General features: G+C 44.2%; 1 protein-coding gene across 2 annotated transcripts in view; it reads left to right on the forward strand.

Annotated features, from left to right (window-relative positions):
• The window catches only part of Peli2 (pellino E3 ubiquitin protein ligase family member 2), a 133,672-nt gene that overhangs the window by 27,540 nt on the left and 79,543 nt on the right, over positions 1–26,589 (forward strand). For both annotated transcript variants that reach the window (XM_031362521.1, XM_031362523.1), the window contains exon 2: positions 19,329–19,458. In XM_031362521.1, coding sequence (XP_031218381.1) covers positions 19,329–19,458 — 130 coding nt within the window. The remainder of the gene's footprint in view (positions 1–19,328; positions 19,459–26,589) is intronic.

The following is a 26,589-nucleotide window of genomic DNA, read 5'->3' on the forward strand; positions in this document are numbered from 1 at the left end:
AGTATGCTCATGAGTCCCTGCTGGAGAAGTATTGGTTCATTAAAGAGGGATCCTAGTCTACCAGTTCCAAAGGATACACTCCCCGATGGACTGGAGGTACTAGGTACCATGTGTGGTATAGGAGATGCTAGCCTTGCTGTCAAAGCAGGAAGATGGAGCAGGGAAGGACATGCTACACAGAGCTAAGCACATGCACATGGTACAGATAGTTCAGTGTTGCTAATATGGAGAGAGAACTTTAAGCTTGGGGATACACGCCAACAGTCCTCATCCACTCAGTGTACTGTTCCGTGGTTTATGTATCCACAGACACAGTCCACCGGTAGAGCCCTGAGCACTCTCAGCGCCCCCTCCTGGCAGTTTATGGTTAATTTCTATTCCCTGCCTGCTCTTAGGCAATTGCTAATCTCTATAATTTTGCTCTTTTTAGAAAATTTCATTTGAATTGGGTCATCCAGTAGGTAGTCATTTGTGCCTGGCTTCTGTCACTGAACTCAGAATCTCAGTGTTCATTCATGTTACATCATGTGGTGGCTCTTCATCCCTCTTTATGTCCAGATGGTCTTCTGGTGTGGGTATCCACATTTGGTTTAGCCATTGACTTGGTGATGGTCACATAATCCATTTTCCAGTTAATGGATATTGGCTTGTTTTGATTTTTCTTTGGTGGGTTCTTATTAGTGAATTACTTGAGTCTTACTGTAAGTCTGTGTTTAGACTTTCTTGTAGAAACTGACTAATTGCCCTCCAAAGATACTCTGCCTTATGGAGTGTATGGTATTCCTGGCTCCAGAATTTTGTCATTTGTACTTGGGGTGAACACAGCCTGTAAGTATGTGGGCAAGATATGACATGGTGAGTTTACTGTGGTAGGGAGGTTAATTTGTGTGTGTGTGTGTGTGTGTGTGTGTGTGTGTGTGTGTGTATTCCTAAACCAAATTGTATGGTTTAGTATCCTGAGGGTATAACAGAATTTGTTTTGAAGTGTAATATTGATATTAATTCCTTTCCTTAATTAGCTTTGGTTTTATATGAACTAGTTGTCAGTCATCAGCATCTAGAGAAAACTCTTATTGTGGTCCTCGGCTGTGCTAGAACAATGAGCCCCACAACTGTCTTGTGTAATTCTCTGGCCCCAGCTTTCCAAAAGTTAGGAGGAAGCCACAAATGTGTAGGAGGAAGGGCTGGTGCTTGGAAGCGTGTGGTTTGGGTGTGTACCCAGATGGGGAACTAGGGTACTGTTACGTGATTACCCATGTGGTGTCTGACCGCGCTGTTATTAGTGTGACAAGGGTCCTCAAATTAGATGTGATACAAGAGTTAATGTCCCATGTGTGGGCTGCTCAAGAAACAAGCAGGACTTACGGGAAGCAAAGACTACTGCTTGCTTTCTGGTAACTGAAGTTCAGTACAAGGTCTCTCTTTTTCCCCCTGGAAATCTGTCTCCCACTTTTGGATTCCCTCTGAGCAGGACACTCCCAGCCATGTCTGCCTAATCCCAGAGCTCAGCTTACCTCTCACTCCACAGTTCAATCACTGAGCATTTCAGACCTTCCCCACAGTCTTACTCTCATTCCGATGCCAGCCATGGCAGTAATCTCCCAGTTCCTACCCATCCTTTCTCTGGCTCAGTTCATCCTGCACCGTATTGTCGAAGACACGCTTCCTCAGATGATGCTTGGGCCTTCTCAGATGCCCCCATCTCTCTTGCTTCTGGGCCTTTGTAGCTCCTGCTCTTACTGTGTGGGGAACCTGCGACTTCCTGGCCATATGTACTCCATCCTTCTGGGACTTTGTACAGACGCCCAGTCCCTCGAACCCTTAGATACCCTCTCTTCTGCTGATTTTCTTCCTGGGTTTCCATGTCACTTCCCAAGTCTTCTTGTATGACTTTGGTGCTTAGCACTGTCTCAGGGAATCTGCTTGTGTTTTCTACTACGCATGTGCTCTGGACAGTAGTTGGGACCTGGCATCTAGCATGGTGCTCAACACCAAACATACATGCACAGGGTTTCACAGATGGTGAGGGAAGGAATCAGCTAGGGCTCTGGGGGTGTAGATGCTTGGGGCCTGACTTTCCGGGGAGAACCTGGGCTCGAAGAGGAAGGTAGACTCCAACTCTCACTGTGTGTGTGTTCACTGACCCAGAGAGCTTCCTGAGAGGCTCCACCTCCTCCTTAAGAGTACTTGTTTTAGTTATCAATACAGTCCTACCCAGAGGAGTGACCCCCTCACCCAAGTCTTCCATGATAGGATCCAAAGCAGCAGGCTGTGTTGTCCTTTTCCCCCCTACAACTTGCTATGCCTAATTACTTATACATTATGTTAAAACAAAACAAAACAAAACAAAGCCTGTCTGAGGGAGTCTGGGGGTGGTGCAGGAAGACACATGGGGGTGCATCTCATCACCAAGTTGTTCTGTATTTGGTTTCATCAGTTGGTTTTCCTGGAGATTGGAGTCCTCTTTGCACTTTCAGGGTCTTTTGACCACAGCTGTAAAATCTTTGTTAGCACTGACCTGTGTCCGGGAGCCCTGCAACCTCAGGTCTTTGCAGGTGTTCTTAACTTTGCAGTTATCTGTGTGAATGTCTTTCTAAAACATTGTATACGTTATGATTTTGTTCTTGGTCTAAGAACCCAGTTGTCTCTTTGAAAAGGTAAATATTTTCTGTTTTAGTCTTGTTATCATTGAAGGATATTCACTGTCTTACTCTTAGTATACAACGTGTATTCCCCCCTCCCTCTTCCTTCATTGGTGATGATGGAGAAGTAACAGATCCTGCATCCCTATAAGCTATCACACTGTCTCTGTGTGAATGACTTAGTGGTCTTTTCAGAACTCTGTGGAATAGGCAAGGAGACCTGAAAACCACAGCCTTCTCTGTGTTCTTCTTCTTGCCTATTACCTTCTCAAGGCAGGGGGAGGGTCCCTCAGTCCTGTATTCTGAGAAAGCTCATTCATGCTTACCAATAAAAGGAGGAGGCCTAAAGACATGGAATGGTTTTGCCTTTTCCATGTAGGATCTCAAATCAAGAGCTTCAGTCAGCTTCGTCGCATTTGAAGCTGGAGTGGAATAGAAGGAATGTAAATGATTTGCAGGTTAGGTAAGCATGGCCCTTTAGTCTTGAAGCATAATGCCCACTCCAAGCCCCTAAGTGTGTGTGTCAACTCTGAGCATAGTTGCAGAGGTCATAGCATATGGACCCCCGGCCCACCAGTCCCTAGGACTTTGTCTTGCACCTTGTGCCTTCCCTATGCACCCTGTGGACTGTGCCTGCCCCGAAGGCTTGCTTCTCTGCTTCCTGGTCTCACACTCTGGCTCTCCCTCTCCCTCTCCCTCTCCCTCTCTCCCTCTCCCTCTCTCCCTCTCCCTCTCCCTCTGAGTTTCTCTCAGTCATGATGCTCAACATGCCCCTTATTTTGGCCATCACTCCCCCCTGCTAGATTCTCCTGCTGAGCTAAGACTCAAAGGCAGAGTGTTTTTTCTGTCCCATCTCTGCTACCTAATAGGGTAGTGGCATGTCACAGGGTCACCCAATATGTCTCATTCTCTCTCCTCGACATGTTCTTTATGAAGAGTCAATGAGTAAAGACAGGTGAAGTGTGCTTAGACAGTCAAGTATTTCTCTCTGGATCTAAGTAGAGAATGTAGTTTTATTAAGAAACAAAGTATCAGAAGAGATTGCTAAAGATAAGAATCTGGGCCCAAAAGAGCCATCTGTTTTTAAACCTGCAGGACGCTTGAGTAATTTGAAGGAGTTCTGCAGATGTTTCCTCTCGTGAAGCAGCCTGAAGTTGCACAGTTCAAGGCTCTGGAATCCTAGAGTCACCGAGAGACCCAGTTCCCTCAGCTGTTGAGATCCCCAGGGAGTTGGTGTTGTCTAGCACACACTGTCCTGTCTGCATCCGTGGGAGCCAGCCATTAGGAGCTCTAACTTTAGGGAGAGGCAGCAGAAGCTAGGCACACCATTCACAGCTTTATCTTCTTATTTCACAGTCACACAACTACATAGGGCACAGCTGGGTGGCTCCCCAGCCAGGTGGGTGGCTCCCCAGCCAGGTGGCCTGTCCTGTTCCTTGAGATCCCTTGGCAGTTACAGACACATAGTTAACTTTGGGTTTAGGTGACACCCAAGCTTGCCTCGCAGAGACCTGCCAGCCTCTGCTGCCCAAGTGCTGGGGTTAAATAAAGGCTCTTCTTTACAGTTTAGGAGTTTTCATTTTTTTTTTCTTCTACCACCCTAGCTTGTTTCTAACATACCAAAGAAGTAAGCTATGAGAGAGTTCTGTTTGTAACTGCATTCATTTAAACATTAATTCTTTAAACTTTTTATATTTTACTGCTATTTACACATGCATGTGCTTACAAATGGGACATTGTATCATCTGGAACTTGAGTCGGACACCTGATGTGGGTGCTGGAAACCAAACTCGGGTCCTCTGAAAGAGCTGCAAGTGCTCTTAACCACTGAGATATCAGTGTGGGCACTAATGTTAGTTTTTATTGAAGATGTATGTGGGAAAAGATGACTATATAGTGTGTTTCACAGATCAAAACCCATTCCTGGTTACTGTCAGTTTGAATGTTCGTGCTAAAGGAAATGAGTGTAGGCATTGTGAAAGTCCAGAAATTACTTAGCTTTCCTGTGTGTCAGTGCATACATGAACATGAGAATGACCATATAATGGTTTAGATATGCTGTGCTATTCTTCAGAGTCTGTATTTAAGCTTCTCATCCATTGGGTTGATTTTCTACCTGGGCCCTATTTTAATTATACATAGAACATTGCTGTGCTACTGGGAAGTAAAACAACCTGATTGAGCTATATAAATTACGTATATAATTCTCTCTCTCCCTCTCTCTAACTCCAACTTAAAGAAATAGGTTCATTATAGATACCCAAAAGAGAAGACTGTACATAATAATTTAATCATACCATTCCAACAACTAATGTTAATATCTTATGCTTCTCTTGCTTTTTGCCACATGTATATTGAACATTTTTATTATGAAAGAGGATATTACACACACATTTTTCTATTTAGGTTTCATACTCCTGTTTCATTATCATTAAGAATTTGGGATAAATATTTCATCATGTTAATTGTACAAATTGATCCATCATTATTGACCATTTCTATGATTCACTATTTTGGGTTATTACAAGTAATAACATAATTAGCAATGTTTGTGCATAAAACTTGGCTTTTATTTCAAAATTATGTTCCTTGGATGGAGCTCTCGAAATAGAATTTCCAGGTCAAAGTATGTGAGCATTTTAGAAGGGTGTTGCTGTGTACTGCTGAATTGTTTTGCAGAGAAATTACACCAATATTTCATTAATATTTTTACCAGAGGCTTATAAGGATTCAGTGGCATTTGATCAGAGTTTGATAATTTGATTGGCCAACAGTATATTTTAAAACTCCTAATAAGGTCAAATATTTTAAAATTCTCATGTACTTGTCATAGCTGCTATGTGAGTTGCTCTTGACTTTTTCTGTTGTATTTCTGTAACAGTGTGTTTCTATCTTTCAAGAAGAAATTAGCTATTAAAGATATGGTGCTTTTTGTATTGTTGCCAGAATTTCTCTAGATTTGTTGAGTATAATTTTATGATTTTTGATGTATAGACATGTCAAACTTTTATATATTAAGTAAAACCCATCCTTAATATTATGTTTATGAGAATATTCCTGACTCACAAATAAGATGAATAGTCAAGTTTTTTCCTTGAAACTTTATGACCGTTCATATTTACCTCATGGATGTTCTAAACAGTATTGTGTGGTGATGAAATATTATTTTAGGCTCTGAAAAACAGTCTGGCACTCTGGTTTATCAATGCCCATTTGGCATCTGCAGGATCTATTTGGAAGCTGTTTGTAAGATGAACTTTTGTGGGTAAATCACACTTTTGTTAGTAACTTACATTGTAAATTCCAAAGTGTGTCTCTAGGGGAAATGCGTCAGCCCCAAACAAAAAAATATTTTTGATGCCAGAATATTTTTTCCCTCAAAAGGCAATAGAACATTTTCTTAATCACCAGTTGGAGTGTTTGTGTGTGTGGGGGGGTGGGAAGTGGGGGTTTCAAGCAGAGAGACGGAGCTTGAGAATGTGTTCTAGCCCTGGTGTTTCAGGGAACCTGTGTGTGTTCAGAACTTTTCAGATTCTGGGATCTGGAGGATATACTTGAACTAGGACTCAGGATTCTTCTGCTGATTGGTCATGTGACCTTATCGACCCCCTTAGACTCGACATGGTAGAAAATGTGTGAGTGCTGGCGAGTAGATCTTGCACATGGCAGCCATCCTGTATACAAGTTGCTGGACTGATAGGCCATGTTAAACTAGTTTAAATTTCACTTAACTTTAAACTGAAACTTTACTAGCGTCTCATGGCTACTGTTTACCATATTAAACAGTGGAGATGCGTACGGTGAAGTGTAAGATCATTTATAGTTTGTGAGCCATGGCTCTTCCTGTTACTGCAACTTCCTGTCATTTCCCTGTATTTTAAGCATTTGTGAATGGAGAGATAGAGGGCGTGGATCTCGGATGTGCTTCAGTTCTTGAATAATTGATACCATCGTTCCTCCATTAAGATTATGTGGTCATTTAAGTATAGTATGCTGTTTGCTAAGTGACAGGGTAATGTGCGTATCTATTTTCAGGGTGGCCGTGAAGCCTCTTTCTTTTCGAAGCCAGCGGGTTAATGACCCAAGCACTTTGACTCCCAGGCAGCATGCTGCTGTGGTATTGAAGAGTTGGTGGTGGCAAATGGCTTATTACTCAGAGGCTCAGAAGCCCGTCTGTGTAATCGACCTTCTTCATCTGCTCTTGTGCATTTAAGATGCCTGTTTAAAGTGTTCCCATTTTGGAGCCTGACTCTGTATGTATTTTTATTTCGAATATTTCCTAGTCTTGTGGTTCGGCTATAGGAAGAGTCAAGGAAAAGGCATCATCCACATAAGGCCCACAGGTGCGCTGGGAAGCTGTGAGTGACGTCACTCTTGGAGGCTCATCAAAACTTTTATATTTGACACAGCCACGTTGTCTCTGAAAAGTTTGCCATGAATAATTGAGCAAGGCTGAAATATCTGATAACCAACTGCAGTAGCAGTGGAAGCCTTTCTACAAGCTAATGCATAAGCTCCGAACCAGGCGGAGTGCTGGGAGGAGTGCTCAGCCACAAACAGGACTCAGAAAGGAGGTAGAAAGAGAGGACCAGCCAGTGGTAGATACCAGAGTGAGGCTCGGTAACACATTCTTCTGTGTATTAGTAGTATCCAGCATTTCTGCATGCTTTGGCTTGTTTGTGTTTCTGTGAGATTCCAAAAGGCGTCTGTGCACACACCAAAGTTTAAACACATTGACACGGTTTGTTTGGGAGTAGTAGCAAGAGGCAAGCCATGACGTTTTTCAACAAGAGAAAGAGATGGCAAGTGACTTTCAGTGTTGTGGATTGGGACTCTACAAAGGGACACCCAGTGCTTGCTTATTTATCTAGCCTAATGCTCTGAAGCTTTGGGCCAGGGACCAGATTTCTCTTTGAGTTAAGTTTTGGGTTTTGAAATAAGCCTTGTTGATGGTATGGTCAGTGTTGGGCTAAAAATGCTTCCTTTCTTCAGAGGGTGATGGAGATGCTCTTTCTAGAGACTTTGTTTTGAAGGTAGGGTATGTGTGTAAACAGATTTTAAAGGGTCAATTCTTTGCTAAGTGATAGGTAATTTTATCTTAATTCTTTTGCGACTGTTTGATTATATGAGATTATGCAACTGTTTGATTATATGAGATTAAAGTCATCATATGCAGGTATTAATAGGCTTAGGGGACCATAGATTTTAATGGACACGATTTATTGGAAAACATCAAATATATCAACCATTCTCTTATGGTATACATGTTTTGAAATTTCTTTTTCTTATCAGTTTTGAAGGGAATAAACTTAAAATTATCTCTGATTTATGCTTACCCTTCTGAATGAGTTTTCTTCATGTATCAAAGTTTGAAAAGATACTTAATGTATACATTTGGCTTCAAGTCTTTAAGTCCTAAAGAAGGTACTTAGTTAACTTGCCTTTGAGATGTAGAAGTCAGCTAATTGTTGCCATGTGCTACTTTGTACCTGCTAGCTTTAAACAATAGTCATTTACCAATCTGTGGGAGGATTGAGGGGACTAAGGTGGCATTGTTTCTTATTTCACCTATGAGATTTTTTTTTCTTTAATTAAAATTTTTATTTTATTCTATGAGAATTTCACATAATGTAGTTTGGTTGTATCCCCCCGCCCCAACGTCTCCCTGTAACTCACCTTTGATCCACGCACACCTTGCTACCTCACTTCCCGCAGGCTTTGTCTTCTTTAAACCAAACCAAACCAAACACCCAAACCTATGGACTCCAGTTTGTACTGTCCCTCCCTTTGTGAGTGTGGGATGTCCACCAGAGTGTAGTTGACCTACCAGGTACCACATCTGTAAAGAAAACTCTCCATCCCACAGAATCTCCCAGCTGTCCTTACCTCTTCCGTAAGGGCTGGGACCAGGCTCCTAAACCCCTTTGCACTGCATAGTAGAATGTTGACTGGTCTTACTACGTGAAGCCAGCCATAGCTGCTGTGAGTTCATGGGTGCAGTGGTCCTCTCATGTCTGGAAGGTGCTGTTCTGCTCTGGTCTTCCCTGTCCTCTCGCTCAGTCTTTCTGCCTCCTTCTAGATGGTCCTGAACCTTGAGGAGGGGGCATGGTAACAGTTGTCCTGTTTGGGGCTGAGCATTCCTTCCGGCACAGTTTCTCCGCACTTCGACCAGTTGCGAGTTTATGTGTTAGCCATTGTCTGCTGCACCAAGCGACTTCTCTGCGGAGGTCTGAGAGCTCCCTAAGTACTGGTAGAGCTCTACAAACGTAGAGGACAGTTGAGAGCTATGTTTAAAGGGATCAGTATCAGACCAGGACTCCCAACTCCAAGTTCTCAGCACAAAGGAGGTTTATTTGCCAGAGGAACAGAAGGCAGAGAATAAGAGACAAAGACCCGAGGGAGAGGATGAGGGAGAAGGGGCAGGGAACAGGGAGGGGGAAGGAATTAAGGACTGCCTCTGAATAGAGAGGAGACAGATGTGGCCCATAAGAAAATGGGACGTCATAAAGGTAAAAGGAGAAACTCTTATGAGTTTAATTTTAAGTGGGTGTGTTAATTAGGTGAGCCAGAAGGGGCCTTGATTGCTGGACTTCAGTACATTGCTAACTGGACCTCAGGAAGAGGAAGTGGCCAAATAAAGGACTAGATCTTGGGGGCTTACTTTAGGAATGTATTGTAATTGTTTCTAGCAGGTCCTAGGGAATGGGAGAAGGGCAGGGCCTGCCAAAGCTGTGTTGGCCATGCTTTAGCTAGCTAGAGGCTCTTCAGTGTTCATATAAGTTCAAGCCTGGGCATGCATGCATACATAACTGGATAAGACTGTTGATCACCCTCTCCCGGCTTCTAGAACTGTCAGAGCTAACAACAGAGAGGAAGAGTCCCGATCAGCACCAACTTGGTTTCTCCATGTCCTGTGACCAACGTGTGTGGTGTTCTCAGCAATAGAGTCTTACCGTCAAGTTCCTATAGGCAATAGGGAGGAGCATTGGCACTAACCCGTATTGTGAGGGGTCTCCAGGACAGGTCTGAGCAACAGCTTGAGGGAAGTATCTCACATCTGTTACTCTTTATTTGGCAACATAAGGGAATAAGCATAATCTACCGTGTAGGATAACTCCAATTAAAATATATGAATACACAAACACATTTAAAAAATCAGGAAGCTTAGAAAATTGTAGGTTTCCATATGGCTTTCCCAAAGATCCTTAGCATTAGTTCTTCTGTGCCTGACACCCTTCTCCGCCCTGCCTTCTTACCCTTGTAGCACTTTACCCTCCCCTCCCCATCTCCCCTCATCTCCCACCCCACTTTAACCTTCTTTCTCAGTATTCACCCTGTTTCTCCTCCCCATGGCCTGGGTTCCCCTCTGCATCCATGAGATGTGGCAGCCTCCAGGTACCTCATTCTCTTTGACTTGGGAGGCTAGCTGGTGGTGTCCTGTGGTTCCAAGACAGGTCCCCAGAGACCATTTCACCACTAAGCACATTTCTTACCTCTGCTTGTCGCAGCCCTGCTCATCCCACACACTGACTAGAACAGGTCCTCCTGTGGCCTGAGCCATATAAAGGATAAACATTAGCAGGGCCAAGACCTGTATTCATAAAGCATTGGGGCTGGGTTTTTAGTCTGCCACCTATGTTTACATACCCACTGCCTTAATTTTGGTAGTGAGAGGCCAAATCAAAATAGACATAGACATCAAAGTCATGAAAAAGGAATACATAGGATTTGATATCTAAAAAAATTACTGGAATTTGAAATTTATTATTGAAACAGGGAATGTATTCAATATATAGAAGACATGAATTCATAAACAAGATTTAATGTTTATTTTTCACATGACCTCAAACTGCAAGTCATAGAAACTGTAATAGAAAGGGTAAGCCCATCTCCCACTGCATCTTACTCCGTCTCAAGTAGCATTTTTATTCTTGTAGAAAAAAATGACTACAGGAATATAATTAAAATTTTCACCAGTCAAATAAATCATCCCCGACACAAAGCGTGGATACTAAATCTCTTAGTTGGAGACACTTCAGCTTGTTGGCTCCAGAGATAGATTAAAAGAAGTAACCTGAAAGAAACAGTATTTGAGCAGAGAGAGTAATACCCCTCCTTATTCCTGGTTCTTTGTCTACCCTCTTCAGGTGTCCTGAAAAATGTTTGCTTAAAAATCAAGCCTTAGCACAGTAAAAACAAAAATTATTTTGCTTGATTCTGTGATAGCATTGATCTGAAATGAAGAATTGAGGAAAACTTCAAAAGGCAAAGGTGAATATTAAATAATAAACATTCTTTTTTGTGAATATCTGTCTTGTTTCGGTATGCTAGGTTTTCTTTACAACCTCCCCTTTATTTTATTTAATTTAATTAATTTATTTATTTGTGTCAGGTTTGGAGGAAGAAGTAGAGGAACTTTGACCCTCAAGAATCAATAAGAATTGAATGAGAGCCAGAGCGAGCAGAGTGCTTGCCTGGGGATCAGCATAGGTGTGGTGCTAATGAGGCTGAGGTCAGGAGTCAGACCTCTTGAGGTACACTGGACAGAATCCACACTCTAGAAGCTTTTTCTCAACAAGTGTAGGGGCTTTGTGGAGGCATATGGGAGATTGTAGGTGGGCCAGGATCCAGGCCTCTCCCAGCCACACCTGGCCTTTTGACACTGAGGAGAGATGAGCTTGTGGGTGTGCCTGTGTCTTAGTTAGGGTTTTACTGCTCTGAACAGACACCATAACCAAGACAACTCTTAAAAAGGACATTTAATTGGGGCTGGCTTACAGGTTCAGAGGTTCAATCCATTATTATCAAGGTGGGAACATGGCAGCGTCCAGGCAGGCATGGTGCAGGAGGAGCTGAGAATTCTGCATTTTCATCTGAAGGCTGCTAGGAGAAGACTGGCTTCCAGGCAGCTAGGATGAGGGTCTTAAAGCTCACGCCCACAGTGATGCACCTACTCCAACAAGGCCACACCCACTCCAACAGGGCCATACCTCCAAATAGTGCCAATCCCTGGGCCAAGCATATTTTAACTATCACAGCCCGCTTGGGAAGGGCAGGTGAATATCAGCTGAAGGTGCATCTAGGACTGTGTTCTTGGCATTGGGGATGGGTGTCGCTCTGTAAGGCTTGGTCTTTGGAAGTGTTTGATTGTGAGAAAGTTAGAACTAGAGGATAAGCAGGTGACTGCAGCATCACCAGACTGTCTTCATTACCGTGAAGAGTTAGGCGACATCTGTCAACTCTAGTGGCAGTATGAATCAGAGAACTGACCCGACCCACAGGCCCTCAGATGGGACGCGCAGGATGCCAGAGTTAGAGCTGGGTGGAACACCCCTGTGTCTATCCCGAGTAAGTAGATGTGTGGGAGAACTGCTCTTGACTAAATTGGTCATTTGTGGCTGAGGATACAGGTATGATAGGTAAAGTCCCAGTGACAGCTAAGAGAAGAGGTAGGGCACAGTTCGTCGTGAGCATCACAGCATCACGAGCCTTAGACTACCATCAGTTCCCACACTGATGTGCTGGTTGTTTGATGAGCCTCTCCTCTGTATAAAGCACCATGTAGATAAGCAGGGAGGATTTGCAAAGAGAAGGAACTGCTTAGAAGATAACCACTTTCCAAGTGGGAGAAGGAAAGTGAGCACACTGGATGGCTTATGCTGGAAGGTCTGCTGTGGAAAGACCTTCATTACCCCATGACTGGAACCGTCTGTGTGGGACACGCCAATCCATTGGTCTCAAAGACACCAGGGCAGCAGCATGATGCAAAAGGTACCGTTGGAGGCCTGGGGCCTTATCAGTGGTCGATAATTTGTGTGGCCTTGGGCTCACCCACCACTAAAAGGTAAAATGGAAAAATGGGCATAGGCACACTATTTTGATTGCATTTATTTTTTCTGTTTAATTTCTTTCATTAGCACTTACAAGTATAGGCTTGTTGTTACATTGACAACCTTCTCCACCTGGCTAAATCTATCAGGACTCAGGTTTCTTTGTATGTCTTGACTCCTTTGATCCCAGCCTTTAGCAAGACATACCCATGAACTTACCTGATGGGTTTTTTTTTTTTTAAGTATGTGTATGTGTCTCACATTTAATATTATTTTGAATAGCTCCTTGGAGCAGGTACCACTTCTGACAAGAAATTGATACTTGAAAGTCTTCTAATGCCAAAGCTGGGAGCCTTTCCTGAATTAACCGATGTTTTACAGAGCCGCTGTAGGTTACCTTCAGAGGGAATCGATGTTACGGTATACCGTCATTACTGCTCTGGCTAAAACCCAATCCTGCTATGTACAAGACTACAATGTGCATCAGTGCTTGTGCATAAAGAAATAGCGCCGCGTCTCTGGGCGTTCCAGTTCATTAGGACAGAGGTCCAGGCATCAGTGCACTAAGTTAAATAGTAAGGAGGTCAAGACTGTAATAGTTTGCTGGCAGGCCAGGCTCTTGTGGTTCACAAGCATCTTCCTCCAGTCAGAGCAGGACTCTGAACGTGAGACAGTACGGGTCGCTGCCTTGCCTGCATCCTGTTGCCGGGTCACATGCTATTCATCTGTGGTTACGGTAGCTGGGTCACATGCTATTCATCTGTGGTTATAGTAGCTGCTTGTGATTTATTGGTGAAAGTGACAGGTGTTGCTTTGAAAGGAAAGCAGAACCTTCTGAAATGAAAACCCAAAACCCTGGCCATCTCTGGAACATGACTGTTGGATGCCGTTGTTGCCTCCGTTGCGGGAGCCCACAGCTCTTCATTCCACGTGGAAGCTCTTACAGCATGTAAGAGCTTATAGACCTGCAGTGACTCCAGGATGGGTGCTCCTGTCACCCCTTCTCTCAGGGTTGTCTGTTCTTTTTGACAAGTGAATCTTTAGGTGGCAAGTATTGTTTGAAGATGTTGTCACTGGTTGTGAGTTGGGACATGCCTTGATGCTACCTTACCGTTGCCGTGTTCAGGAAAGCATGTGATTTGGAGTGGGGTAGAAGTAGATGTGGCCCTGGCTTCGGCATGACCTTTCCTACCTGCTAAGTCTCTTGTGTTTTTCCTATTTTGAGCTTTTTGCTAGCCTAAGAGCTGTGCCCCATTTCAGGTTTCTTGGCAGAAAATAAGTGTGTTGATGGACCTAGTATATGAACTCTATATTGTAAACCAAGGGAATCCCTTTAATTCTTGGGCAGATTTTTTTTCCCCAAGGGATTTTCATTATCTTTTAAATTCCATGTAAGTTTACTGCAAAGGCAGGCTGTTGGCTCTGCATTTTTGCAGAGTTTTTAATCGCTCATCTACTAAGTAAATGGATTTTTAAAAACATCCTCAGATTTTTTTTTTAATGTGAAGCTTGAAAGGCACCTTGTGGGCTCAGATCAGAGCGCCCCATTCAGCAGCTACAGCGGATGAGTCAGCAGCACCCTGACGCTCTGTTCCTACAGACTCACTGTGAAAGGCTCGCCAGGCAGAGGGCATCCTGACCTTGTACTGTGCAGTGCCTTTTTGCCTCTACAAGCAGAATTTTGCCTTTCTGCCTGGGCCTACCATAGCTAAGGTGCTCCACTAGCCTAACTGGCAGGGACACTTTCGGTGCCTACTGTGTGTCTCTGGTGCACTGTGCCAGGCACCTTGATTTCCCCAAACCTGGCACAACTTCCCCAAACCTGTCACAGTTCTCTAGGGGTAATGGGACCAGATGGGTGGGAGAGGGGAGGAGAGCTGGTTGTTTGAAGCTTGTGAGAGAGCCAGCCATTCTAAAGCACAGCACCGCCTTGCGCTGCCCGTAGCAGCTCAGATCCTCAGGGTCCGCAGCAGACACCACAGAGTGTCACATCTGGCTTGGGAAGTTTCAGACTCTCACCTCCTTCGGCATCTTGTTGGCAAGTAAGCCATAAGCCATGAAGGTAAGCCCACATTTAGGGAAGAGGAAGTTGGACAGGCTCCATTTTTCAGTGGAGCAGTGATGAGGGATTTGTGAACCTCTTTAACCCAGTATGGGAAACCTTGACAGAACTCATAGTTTGTCTCCTCCACAGCAATGAAAACACCTTTCCAAGGTGTTTCTTGATAGGAAAGCCCCTGAGAGACCTTGAAGAGGAAAGGGTGGAAGGATGTTGGGCATCCATGATCGATGACAAAGTGCACTTTTCTACTTGAGACAAAAAAATCAAACGATCATAGGCTGAAGGAGTCGGGGTATGGTGGGTCTGGAAAACTGGTGTGGATGCTGGATGCACAGTGCTTTCCTAGAATTCTGTTGCTCAGGATGGAGCTACCTTGGAGGCTCAGGGAGGCATAGGATTGGAGGCATTGGCTTTGCTTAAATTGTGAAGATGGTGAGGTCACCATGGCCTGTTCCGTTCCAGACCAGCATTGCTCCTTTTTGTTCACATGCCCCATTGACCTGTTTAGATACTCACGGAGTTCTGTTCTGTCTTTGTGATAAAACTTTGTCCTGGGCTTGGTCCTCCTGCCCATGCCTAGAATGGCGGTTTTCTGTAGTGGTTTCCATCTGTAAGCACAGCCTCTACTTTTATATCTGCTTCCCTTCTCTGCACCCATTTCTTGAACATTCTCTTGTTCATTCTCTTAGTCTTAGTTTTAGCTTATATCCCATGGCAAAGGCCCACAGAAATGGCTGGCCTTTCTGCTCGGATGGGAAGACATCCCGGGATTCGGAAACCCAGGAACCACACAGCTCTGAGGTGAGATGGTGTTCCAAAGGAAGGGTTTCCTGAGACAAGGGAACCCACACAGCTCTGAGAAAGCCTCCTCAGCAGAGGTGTTGCAGCTCCTGGGGCGGTGGGTGTGAGGGTGCGGGTGGAGCCGGGGGTGGGGGGTGGGGTTATCCCTAGCTGAGCTGAGGAGCTCAGGAGCTGCAGCCTTCTCTTTGCTTCTTCTCTTCATTGTTTCATGTCATCTTCTGGTGAGAGAGGCTCACCAGGCAGCAGATCTCATAAAAGAGATTTATTGGAGGGTCCAGGGTGTGGAGGGATGGATTTGGGAGTGGCCGCCTCTAGTTCCTGGGAGGGAGCAGGGATTTGGACAGAGCTCAGTGTTTTTTTATAGGGGTTCTTGGAAGGTGTGGCTTTCTACCATGGAGTTTTCCAGAGTGAGGACTGGTAGGATTTCAAGTCCTGAACTTGGGGGAGTTCAGGAATTGGTGGGTTTCTGTGGGAAGTTCAGGTATTGGTGGGTTTCCCTATTCAGGGATTGGTGGCATTTGTTAACACTTTCCACCTAAAATTAGTGTAACCTGAGGAGGGTCCTGTTGAGGGACTGGAGATGACCTTTGAGACAGTTACAGAGGCTGGAAACGCCATTAGGACAGTTAGGGGGGTCTCGGGGTGGGGCCTGGCTGCTGGAGCTTGTGTGCGTATGTGGGGGGAGCGAGGTGAGGGGGTGGGGGCTGGATATTTTTCTGCCTTGAGGGTTAACGAAGTTGACAAAGTTTACAAAGGAGTCCTCCTAGGGAAAGCACTTGAGCGGTGTGCATACCCAACAGGGCCCATGGCAGCTGTCCTCCGCATGTCATCTCTGGATAACCTGTAATTCCAAGTACTGGTTTTAGAAGTGCCCTCATCCTGGCCAGGACAGAACCTCTCTGTTTTCTTTTTTTTCTCTGTCCATTCTGTTGAATTGTTTTGGATTTTTCTCCTATACAAGTACAGCCTGTGGAGTGTCACACATTTGTGGACCGTGCAGCATTAGACTCTCTAGGGTGTAGCTTTCCATATTTTTATAAGATTTTCTAGTGATGCTAATTTTTTATGCCATGCCTTTATCACGCCCTAGCCCATTTCTACCATTTTGCTTGGATTCTTCCTGTGGGATTTCCTGGGCTCATAGAACAAATGAGCACCCACTGGATAGCTTAAAACAAGAGGTGTTTACATTTTCACAGTCCTGAAAGGCTTAAGGATGAGGTCACGGCGTGGGCAGGAAGGACCCTGTACCCTCTGATGGCTCCAGGGAGGAGCCTTGCTGGTTTCTTTCAGCTCTAGGTGGCTCCAGAATTCCTTGGAGTGTGTTTGTATATTATGGGCTCCCTTCCATCTTTGCATGGTCTCTTCCTGGTTCAGAGCACCTCTTAAAGATGCTTGTCGTTAGAATTAGCTCCCACCAACAGTTTAACACGGCTTCATGTTGAGAGCCTTTGCCTTTTCCTGAAAGGTGCACCCACAGACTCCAGCATGTGCTCGTATCTTTTTTGGGGATCCATCTACTCCCTGCCCCCTCAGGCAAGGACAATGCTCTGTACTGATCCCTCAAATGGCCCTTGTGAGCTCATCTGAATTGTGTGCCTTCCTTGAGTTCTTCCTTGGTCCTGTCACACTGAGCAAATCCTCGCAGACTCCACTCCTTCATCTCCGTAGGGTAAGAAACCCAGGCACTTCTGCTCTTCCAGTCTCACCCTTTCTGCTCTTCCCTCCTCCACACAGCTTTTACTCTTCTGAAACTTAGAACTTGGGACTCGATGAGCCTTCTTGCTCTGTGTGTGTTCCACATCTAATTCTCTGGCTTGGATTCACAACAACTCCAGTGTGTCTTCCCCTGCTCTGTACACTAGCCCCCCTTGTCACGTGTGTTTCTAACACTGTTGTATTTGATAGCTCCTTACAGATAGAAGGCTCTGTTTAGGCAGGACACTGATGAACACTGAGTGTACGGCTTAGGCGCTTAATCAAATGAGAAACGCGACTCTTCTTTGCCATTGCTTTCCCTCCACTGTTTTGCTTCCACTGGGACCTTGCAGTTGCCGTTGTCTGGATATATTAAGTAGGCCGTCTGTCTGTCCATGTGCTGCTGTATTTGTTTAACCTCAGTATCTGTGCACCTATGCACAAACCCAGGCAGTTTAAATTAAATTGTTTCTGCATGTGCTGGCATTTCTGACTCCTTCTCTTTGTGCTGGATGTGAAACAGCCTCTTGTGAATGAGGGTTAGAGGAACATCAGACCCCGTAAAAGCCCCTATGGATTCTTCCCTCTGTGTCTATGTGGTGGAGGAGGATGGTGTTGACCAGACTGGACCAGATGTAAGGTGGAGACCCACGGGGAAGGTGCTGGCAATCCCGTCTTACCCAATCAGGGAGTGGTACTGGGAGGGAAGGGGCGGGTTTGGGAGAAGGGAATGTAGTTTTGAGCAGAGAGCCACACAGCCTGTGGCACAATGCCCAGGCTGGGCACCCCTGACTGGGAGTGTCCCAGTGAAGACACGGTATGACATGGGAAACCTTGGCAGAACTCATAGTTTGTCTCATCCACAGCGGTGAAAACACCTCTCCAAGTTGTTGACTATCTTGGCTTTAATGGGTTCACATGTTTCCTTTAATATATATAGGCTGCTAATCCGGAGTTACGTGTGGTCAGAATATAGTCAAGTAAGTCTGTGGTAACGAAGTCAATCAAGTCTCATGAGTACTTGATACTAGTGATTGCAGACTTAGGCAAAATATACTTTTTTTTAAAGATCTTGCCTCAGGAAAGAGACTCCTAAAACTTGAAACATTTTTTTCTTTAGTCTGAAGACATCCTTAGGTAGCTGGCATTCTGCTGGGGTGGGCATGGAAACAGGTGACAGTACAGATGTCTTCGGTGTAATGTAAAACCACTGTCTGGTAGAGCTATTGACTCAGCCCTTAACGAATACACCCAGACCCCTTTGCTCCATGTTCAGCTCCCAGGGGCCTCACCCCACACCTCTACCACACCTCTCTTCTGTACAAAGTAGAAGGAGTCAAGCCAAGGGTCTGCTGGATAAGACAGAACAGGCACAGGCCCCCAGACCTGTAGCCCTTCTCTTTGCTGTTCTCAGAGGACCTTAGAGCAGCTGTGTTTATCCTGGTAGATTTTGTATGATTCTCTCTCACATCTTCTCTTGGGAGGAAGTTCCGCCATGGTGCCAGCAGAGAGTCTTAGTCAAATCCGCATGGCCACATGGGGTGCTGGTTAAAACAGTGAGAGATTAGCAGTTAAGCCATGGTTAATACACACAGTTGGAACCAAACTATCTGCTGTAATCCTGAATTCCTTGCAACTGGCATTAGCTAAATATAAGCAATCTACCTCGGGACTTGTTTACTTTCCAAGCTTTTTTAGAGCAGGGGTAAAACTCATATATAATTTGTACAAGCTGGTTTTTTTTTTTTTCTTTTTCTGTTAACCTAGCCGTATAGGGTTCAAACAAATGAAAATGCATACAGGATTCAAAACTCTAAAGATATTAACTAAATTTAGTCTTTTTGCAAATAAAGATCTTACAGAAAGCATTAGCATGATTTGAGAGTAAGAGATGAGACTTAATTAGCATATTCTTTCCTAACTAGTTCATTTAAAGTATTTCTCAAGTGTTTTTCCGAGGTCTGTTAGAATGGCTCTAGCCTAATCCAGCCAGCATTCGCACAGCCTCTGCAGAATGCTCATTTGCTTATGTATACCCTTGTCTCTTCTGAGAAAGATTTGAAGAGTCCATCTTTATAGGATAGGAAACCTATAATTACTTGTCCATCACTTTTAAATGATGTCTCTGGAAGCGATTTGGGGTTTATTGCAGTTGCAGTCTGCTCGTAGCCCTGTCCTTCGTGGGGGCTCTGTGAGCAGTTTTCTGGACATTCTTATCCTCTTGCACTAATGCTCACACACCTAACGCTTTTAAAACTCACAAGCAACTGAACACTCTTGTTGTCTCTACTTTAGGTACAATGGTGCTTTACCTAACGGTGACAGGGGCAGGAGGAAAAGCAGATTTGCCCTCTATAAGCGGACTAAGGCCAACGGTGTCAAACCCAGCACAATCCACGTGGTCTCTACACCCCAGGCATCCAAGGTAGGTGGCTGAGGCAAATGGCAATGTTCATCTTTCTCGTCAGCTTCTATTTCCTCTGTACTTTATTTTTCCATGTAGGACAGAGCTTCTCAGCTCCATGAGGCCAGGGAATGTTTGTGAAGAGTTGTGCTGTGCACGGAGATGTTTAGCTGCATGCTTGACCTTGACCCACTTGGTACTCACACCATCCCTCTTCCCACTCGCCAGTGCTCAAACATATCTGGAGACATTGCTATTGGGGAGGGGTGGGCAGGATGTGTCAAAAGTCCGTTCACTGTTTTAGGAAGGAAGGCAGCTAACCTTCATCAGGTTATAGCTGTGTTTGGAAGCTATGAGATGCTTTTTATCTTAAAGAATTTTTGCATTAGATCTGTGGCTAAACTTCCCAAAGATCTGTTCTTTTCCTTCTGTGAGTTGATGGACCATGTTATTGCATCATCTACATGTTACTGGGAATTGAGTTTTCATGATTAATACAATGTGAAACACACAGATCTAAGTGGCATAGTATGCTCACTGTGCTTATTTCTTCCCAGTAAGTTTGTTGTGGTTTGAATAAGAATAACACCCTTAGGTCCATATATTTGAACTTGGTCCTAGTTGTGGAGCTGCTTTGGAAGGATTAGGAGGTGTGACCTTATTGGAGGAGGTGTGTCACCGAGGGTTGGCTTTGAGGTTTCAAAAGCCAATGACAGGCCTGTTTTCTCTCTGTGGTCACCTCCAGTGGATCAAGGTGTAAAACTCTCAACTGCTGCTCCAGTGTAGTGCCTGATTGCTTCCTGCTGTGATGGTCATAGGCTAACCCTCTAAAACTGTAAGCAGACCACCAAGTAAATTTTTATGAGTTGCTTTGGTCACGGTGTCTCTTCACAGCAACAAAATAGTAACTAAGACAAAGTTTGAAGTAAATGAAATGTTAATTATCTTAAAGGATTAAATCATGAGTCCTCTGATACATAAGTAGGAGAAATATCTTGAGTTTCCAGTCTGGTTGGCAAGTTATTACACTAATATTATACTATGACCAGTTTTACATATTATACTTGTGCCAAATTTTCTTTCAATAAAATCAACTATTTGCTATATAATACCTTTAAGTAAAATATTAATGTGCAATGTTTCTCATGGGCTTACTGGATGTGTTTGTGAGTATGGGCAAGTCAAGCATAGATTCTTTTTTTACTGAACAACAGCCTTCAGAGAACATGGCACTTCCTTGCACTCAAGTGTAGTTAGTGTTCATGCACAGCGTTCACTGTGATCAGCCTGTGAATACTTGGCTGGTTAAGAATCCCTGTCATGGGGCCTTGGAGAGGGTCCGATAGAATGTACCAGCTCTAGTGGCCTGCTAATAGTGACAAATGAGCAAAAAATAAGACAACAAGAACCAAAAAGAGTAGTGTTGAGTGGGCAAGGTTGGCTACAGAGAGCAGCTGTGAAGGCTGGGAGAAGACACGACATTTAAGTAAATCTGGCTTTACCAGGACCCGAAGACTCATCAGAAGAGATGGAATAGCAGCAAGCTCTTGTGAGGTCAAGACACAAGAAAGGCTTTATGTATAGTCTGTCTTAGTTATCCATCCCCCTCCCCCGCCCACATACATACAAGTTGGTTGATTCTGGCTCTGTTTTAGGAGATGCCAGTTACTGCGGCAGTGAAGGTACAGTGGCCAGGTGGCTCAGTCCCTGGTGGCTAGGTCTTGCAGCACAGCCCTTTTACTGTATGGTGAATCCGGAGGCAGAGATGGTACTGGGAAGGAGCAGAGCACATAGGACTGCCTCCAGTTGACTCTCAAGTAGCCATGCCTCCCTCCCCAGGTTCTGCAAGTTCCCTAAAGAGCACCATCTGCTGGGGATGGAGCACAGGATCCTGTGCAGGATATGTCAGAGTGTTTGAACGAGGAAAACAATATACATGTTTGTAGGGCATGTCAGAGTGTTTGAAGGAGGAAAACAATATACATGTTTGAGAGCACACAATGAGTGCTAAAAGTATTCTTGTAGTATAAATTTGGACCTTTTAATGTTGTAGAGCCGTAGACATTCATCTTCCTTGCCTGGTTTTGGATCTGTACTGCTTATTATTTCATTCTTTTTCAATGTAACAGTTTTATTCATTCTTTGGGAACTTCACATCCTGCACCCATTATTTGCTTTTTAAATTGGGAGTTTTATGTTAATAGAATGGCTGACAAAAACCACAGAAAGCTAAGGTTGGAACATGGTGATAGAGGACTTGCTTAGTGTGTGCAAGGTCTTGAGTTTGATCCCTAAGAAAACACATACGCATGCACGTGTTCTCTCTCTCTCTCTCTCTCTCTCTCTCTCTCTCTCTCTCTTTCACATACACACACACACACACACATACATACACACACACACACACACACACACACACACACACACACACACACACATTGTAGAGCTTTTGCTTTGATTATCCAAGCTCATTCTGTGATGAACTATAACAAACTTGTAGCTAGTTCTGGGGAATATGGGGTCGGCGGCTCTTCCTTCTCCTCTCCCGCATCTCTTACTGAACGTTTCAGCTTTTGTTATTTTTTCCTACATGTTTAGATTTTACTTCAAGATTTTAAAATCATTTATCTCTCAGTAGTTGTGTGAGTCTGTTCTAAACACATTACCCACAGTACTAAGAATTGGGCACATAAGGTCTTGACCCTCTTTGTAATCTGGAAGAAAAAAAATTTTCTCAGAGCCTTGGGATGGATTCTCATTTGCAAGCTAAGCAGATGGACAGTAATAAGTAGGAGCCATAGTGTATTTTGGTTACAAGCAAATTCTAGCTAAAGAAGTAAATAGGAAGAGCAAAAGGACAGAAATCATGATAGAAAGGGTATAAGGTGAGAGCCCAGTGCTGCTGGAGGACAGTTCACGTCCCAAAGGAACTTATCAACATGGCTGTCCCTCCACTGAGCAGTGACTTGAATTCACCATCCCACTTCCCTACTGGAGGTTTGCATTTTTAGGAAAGAATCTGGTAGGCTCAGCTTGGCCTCTCCATGGCCAAGAGAAAGAGACCAGGGATGTGGTGTGTGGTGGGGGTGGGGGTGCTAGCCACTGGCCTATGGCAGCCTTACTTGTCTTTGTATCACTGCCTCAAAGGCTTTGTACCTGGGAAGTACAGAATATTGTTTGTAGCATGAATAGGGGTTGAATCTGTTCCTGCCATTCAGGGACCTGGACCTCAGTCACAGGCTCTGCCCTCCTGGGCCTCTCAGGTGCACACCACTGTCTGTGTGATGGTGCTGCTCCTACTGCTGCATTTGCTCTGTTGGCCTTTCTGCTTCTGGGCTCCGTTGGGTTATGAACAGTTTCTTCGTGCTTACGTATTTAACTGAATCTGTAAGCCACTAGTCTGGTGGACAGGCAGTATCAGGGAGCTGAACTCCCAACTCCTAAATAACCTTATTACTCTTCCCATGTCTTTCCAGCCATGGCATTAGACATGACTGTATCCTGCTGCCATTCCTGTCTTCTCTGTTGATGTTCCTGGCTTACCTTGTGCCTCACGCTTACCTACAGTTTATTCCTTCCTGCACCAGTGACCTGGTGTCTGGCCTGACCTTTCTCCTGACACCTTTGTCCTTGTGTCTTCCCTCCGTCTCTGTGTTTGGGGGCCAGAACAAAGATGTCCCTCTGCCAATGGTAAAGTCAGTGGGAGACGGGGCCTCTTAGTTTCCCATGGATGCCAGCGTTAATGCTGAGGCAGATTCTAATGGCAAGCCCACGCTATTGTATAATCTCTTTTTGTAATCTTTATTTGTGTACATATTTGCTCTTGGAATGATACAGGTATTCTCTGATTATATAATGTGGTTAGAAGTCCTGTTTTACTTCTGGCAGATCTGTTACATAGGCATAAAGCCTCATCTTTTATTCACCCATTCATTTATTCAATAAATATTTATCCAGCACCTTCCACACCGAGGCATAGTGCCAGGTCTCAGATAGACTGCCTCGAACAAACACATCAGCATGGAGCTGATTGCTGGTGTAGGCAAACAGTGGAGCAGTGTGTGAGTGTGTGTGTGTATAACTGTGTGTGTGTGAGAAGTACTGGGAGGAAAAGGCACAATGTGGCCAGGCAGGCAGGGAAGAGGCCCTGCATAAGGGCATATCACATGAGCTGCTAGTGATGGGGAAACATTGGGGATGGAGCCAACCAGGGATGCGATGCGGAGAGATCAGGGCCTAGCAGGAGGATTTGACTTTCTCTGAATGGGAACCATTGGGTAGTGTTAAGCTGAGAGAATGGCATGATACAACTAAGAATTTACTTTTTATGATGTGGGGAGACTAGTAAACCGTGTGGTGTAGTGATGGCACCAATATCTGATAACAGATATTTTTACCAGCTGCATATTAAATTCACCAACATTGCTAGGGAAAGAAACTTCATCATAATTGTTTCTTAGTTAGATTATGTTTTATAGAAATGTCCTTTTGAAAGAAATCACCCCCCCAATCCAGTGTGGAAAATATCATCAATATTTGAATAATGGTTTAGAATAAGATTAAGTCTCATTAACATGACTGCATGTCCAGAGCTGCTCTTAGTCAGTGTGTGTCTTTATCCAACACAAGTTGCTATGAGAAAGTACTTAAGGCTGGGTGGGTACCTTATGAAGGGATTTGCTTTGTCTCAACTGTGCTGGCAGCTTACACCTGCCTCCGGGCTATCACAGCATGGTGGAAATGCAGGAGGGGAGCAGGTCAAGTGCTGCTGGGGCATGCACTAGCCAGGAACTGGAGCAGATATCCCGGAGCTGTTGTTCCCAGTGCTGGTTCTCATAGGAACTTATCCAGTATCCTGAGACCTCACCTACTCCGTAAGATCAGTACTCTTCCATTCTGAGGGTGGTGCCTTACGGCCTCCCTCTTACAGATGCACCACATTCAGCATGGCTAGACCGGGAACCACGCTGCCAGCATATAAGCAATGGCGACCGGCCACATCCACACCGCAGCGGTGTGTTTGAGTTGGTCTAGCTCTAGTCGTTGATGGAGCACTCTGAGCGTCACAGTGACTGTGGGAAGTGGTACAGCTGATGTAATCTTCAGGGTCAGCGCAATAGCTTGAGCTGACTTGCAGGGTCCATCGAGGTCCGCTTGTGAAGTGTGTGTCTTGGTGGCCCTGGAAGCGTAGCTCTGCTGCAGGAGAGGCACCAGCTCCTCGGTGTCTGCAGACTGTTCACTGGTGCTGCTTTTGAGGAGTCTGGCTTCACATCGTCTTCATTTTGGTTTCCTTCATAGTCATTTCCTTTTAATTCTTCAGTTCGTAGTGCGTGGTGCCTGTTTTGTCTTGTTTGGTAAGACAGGGTATGATGTGTAGTCTAGGTTAGCCCCAAACTCACTGTCCCCCTGCTTCAGCCTCATGTCTTCATGTATGAGTCACCATATTCTCTGCTGGATAGTTAGAAGTTCAAGAATTAATGAATGAAATTCTTATAAATGTTTTAATTCAGCGAAGTTTGTTATAGTTCAGGCAACTGTTTTGATATGGCTTTTCCACTTAGGTGCGCTGTTAAGTATAAATATCCTAAACCTATAAGAAAAGAAAATAATGAAGTAATGAACCACAGAGCTGAATATGTCTTGGTTCTCTACTGGGTACAAACTCGTAAAACAAATCGCGTCATTTCTAGAATGAGAAACAACTTAATTCCATTAAAAACTCAGGCACGAGTCAGCTTCGACATGGTTAAAGCAGCATCTTGCAAAGCTCGTTATTAATGAGTGTTGATAAAGCAGAGACAGTGCGCCTGAGAGCGTGCCGTGCAGTTCACGTGACTTCCTGACAGAGTATCAGGACTTCCAATATAGTTCTTGTAGGAAATGATCATGTCAGCTTAAATTTATGGTTCAGATCGTTACACAGAGCATCTACTAAGATGGAAAAACACCCTTTGGAAAACTTAACAAAACCAAAGCAGTAAAATTTGAGTCATCAAGAATGAAGCTCCACCCACTTCACATAGAGGTCCAGTGATTTACTTAAGACGCAATTCTGAAGACTTTGAAGCTGGCATGATGGCTTTTGTGGATTCCGTGGAGCTGGAAGGAGTGACATCTGAAACATATTAAGCTTTTCTGTGGTTCTCAAGAAGAATTCAAGAAGAATGGCTTCCAGGGGCCATACTTATAGGACAACCGTATAGATTTCGCACTGATGATATAGGGAGCTAGGGAGAAGGGTCTCTCATTGGACACTGTCTCCCTGGTGTTTTGCTGTGCCTGGATGATTTGGAAGATAAACTAAGGAAACCTTGTAACATTTTATGTTGAAAAAATTTATTGCTTCACGTCAAATACACACTAGAGTTAAATAGCATTCTGAAGAACTTGGAATATTGAGGTAATTGAGCATGATGAGCAGCCTGTTGTGGCTTGTATCGACTTAGCTCTGATGTCTTACAAAGGCTTGAAGATTCACTTGTGCAGAGACCCTGAGGTAGCAGTTGGCCAGCTAGAGTTTTTAAGGGTTTGGCCTTGGTGAGTGATAATGTAACTGACATTATGTGAAGTTTTTCTTTATTTTTAAGAATAAGAAAATTGTAATGTCAACATGACCAGAGTTAGTTGACAGGTAATTGATGGTAAAACACCTATAAAACCAAATAGAAGCGAGTGTGGTAGTCAGAATGTATTAGAACCAAATCTGAAAAGAAACAAAAGTAAGAATTCCAGGAGAAAAACATTATCCAACAGCATGGGCTTTTATAAAGCCAATGTAGTCTATATAAGACTACAAATATGAATAATGCATTATTAAGTTTTAACAGTATCTTTAAAATTCATCGATTTAGCCAGTTGTTTATGGAATACTGTAGAATGAAAATAAACATAACATCGAATAAGTAATTCCCATGGCTTAGCTGGTGGTAGTAATAGTGGGTGTGAAAAATCTCATTGTGGCTAGGATGAGAACAGGGGCATTGAATGTGGATTAGTATGCAGGGAGGCCAGGAGCTACTCCTCCAGCACCAGCAGGGCCCTTACCGATGCAGACCCTTCGGCCTGCTCCCTTCAGCTAACTGGAGCAGGGGAACAACTTGGCTTCTTTAGTCAAATCCTAGCTCAGACATATGAGCTACATGTGAAAATACG

This window comes from Mastomys coucha, unplaced genomic scaffold, assembly GCF_008632895.1.
Source record: "Mastomys coucha isolate ucsf_1 unplaced genomic scaffold, UCSF_Mcou_1 pScaffold9, whole genome shotgun sequence".
In the NCBI taxonomy this organism is placed as follows: Eukaryota; Metazoa; Chordata; class Mammalia; order Rodentia; family Muridae; genus Mastomys; species Mastomys coucha.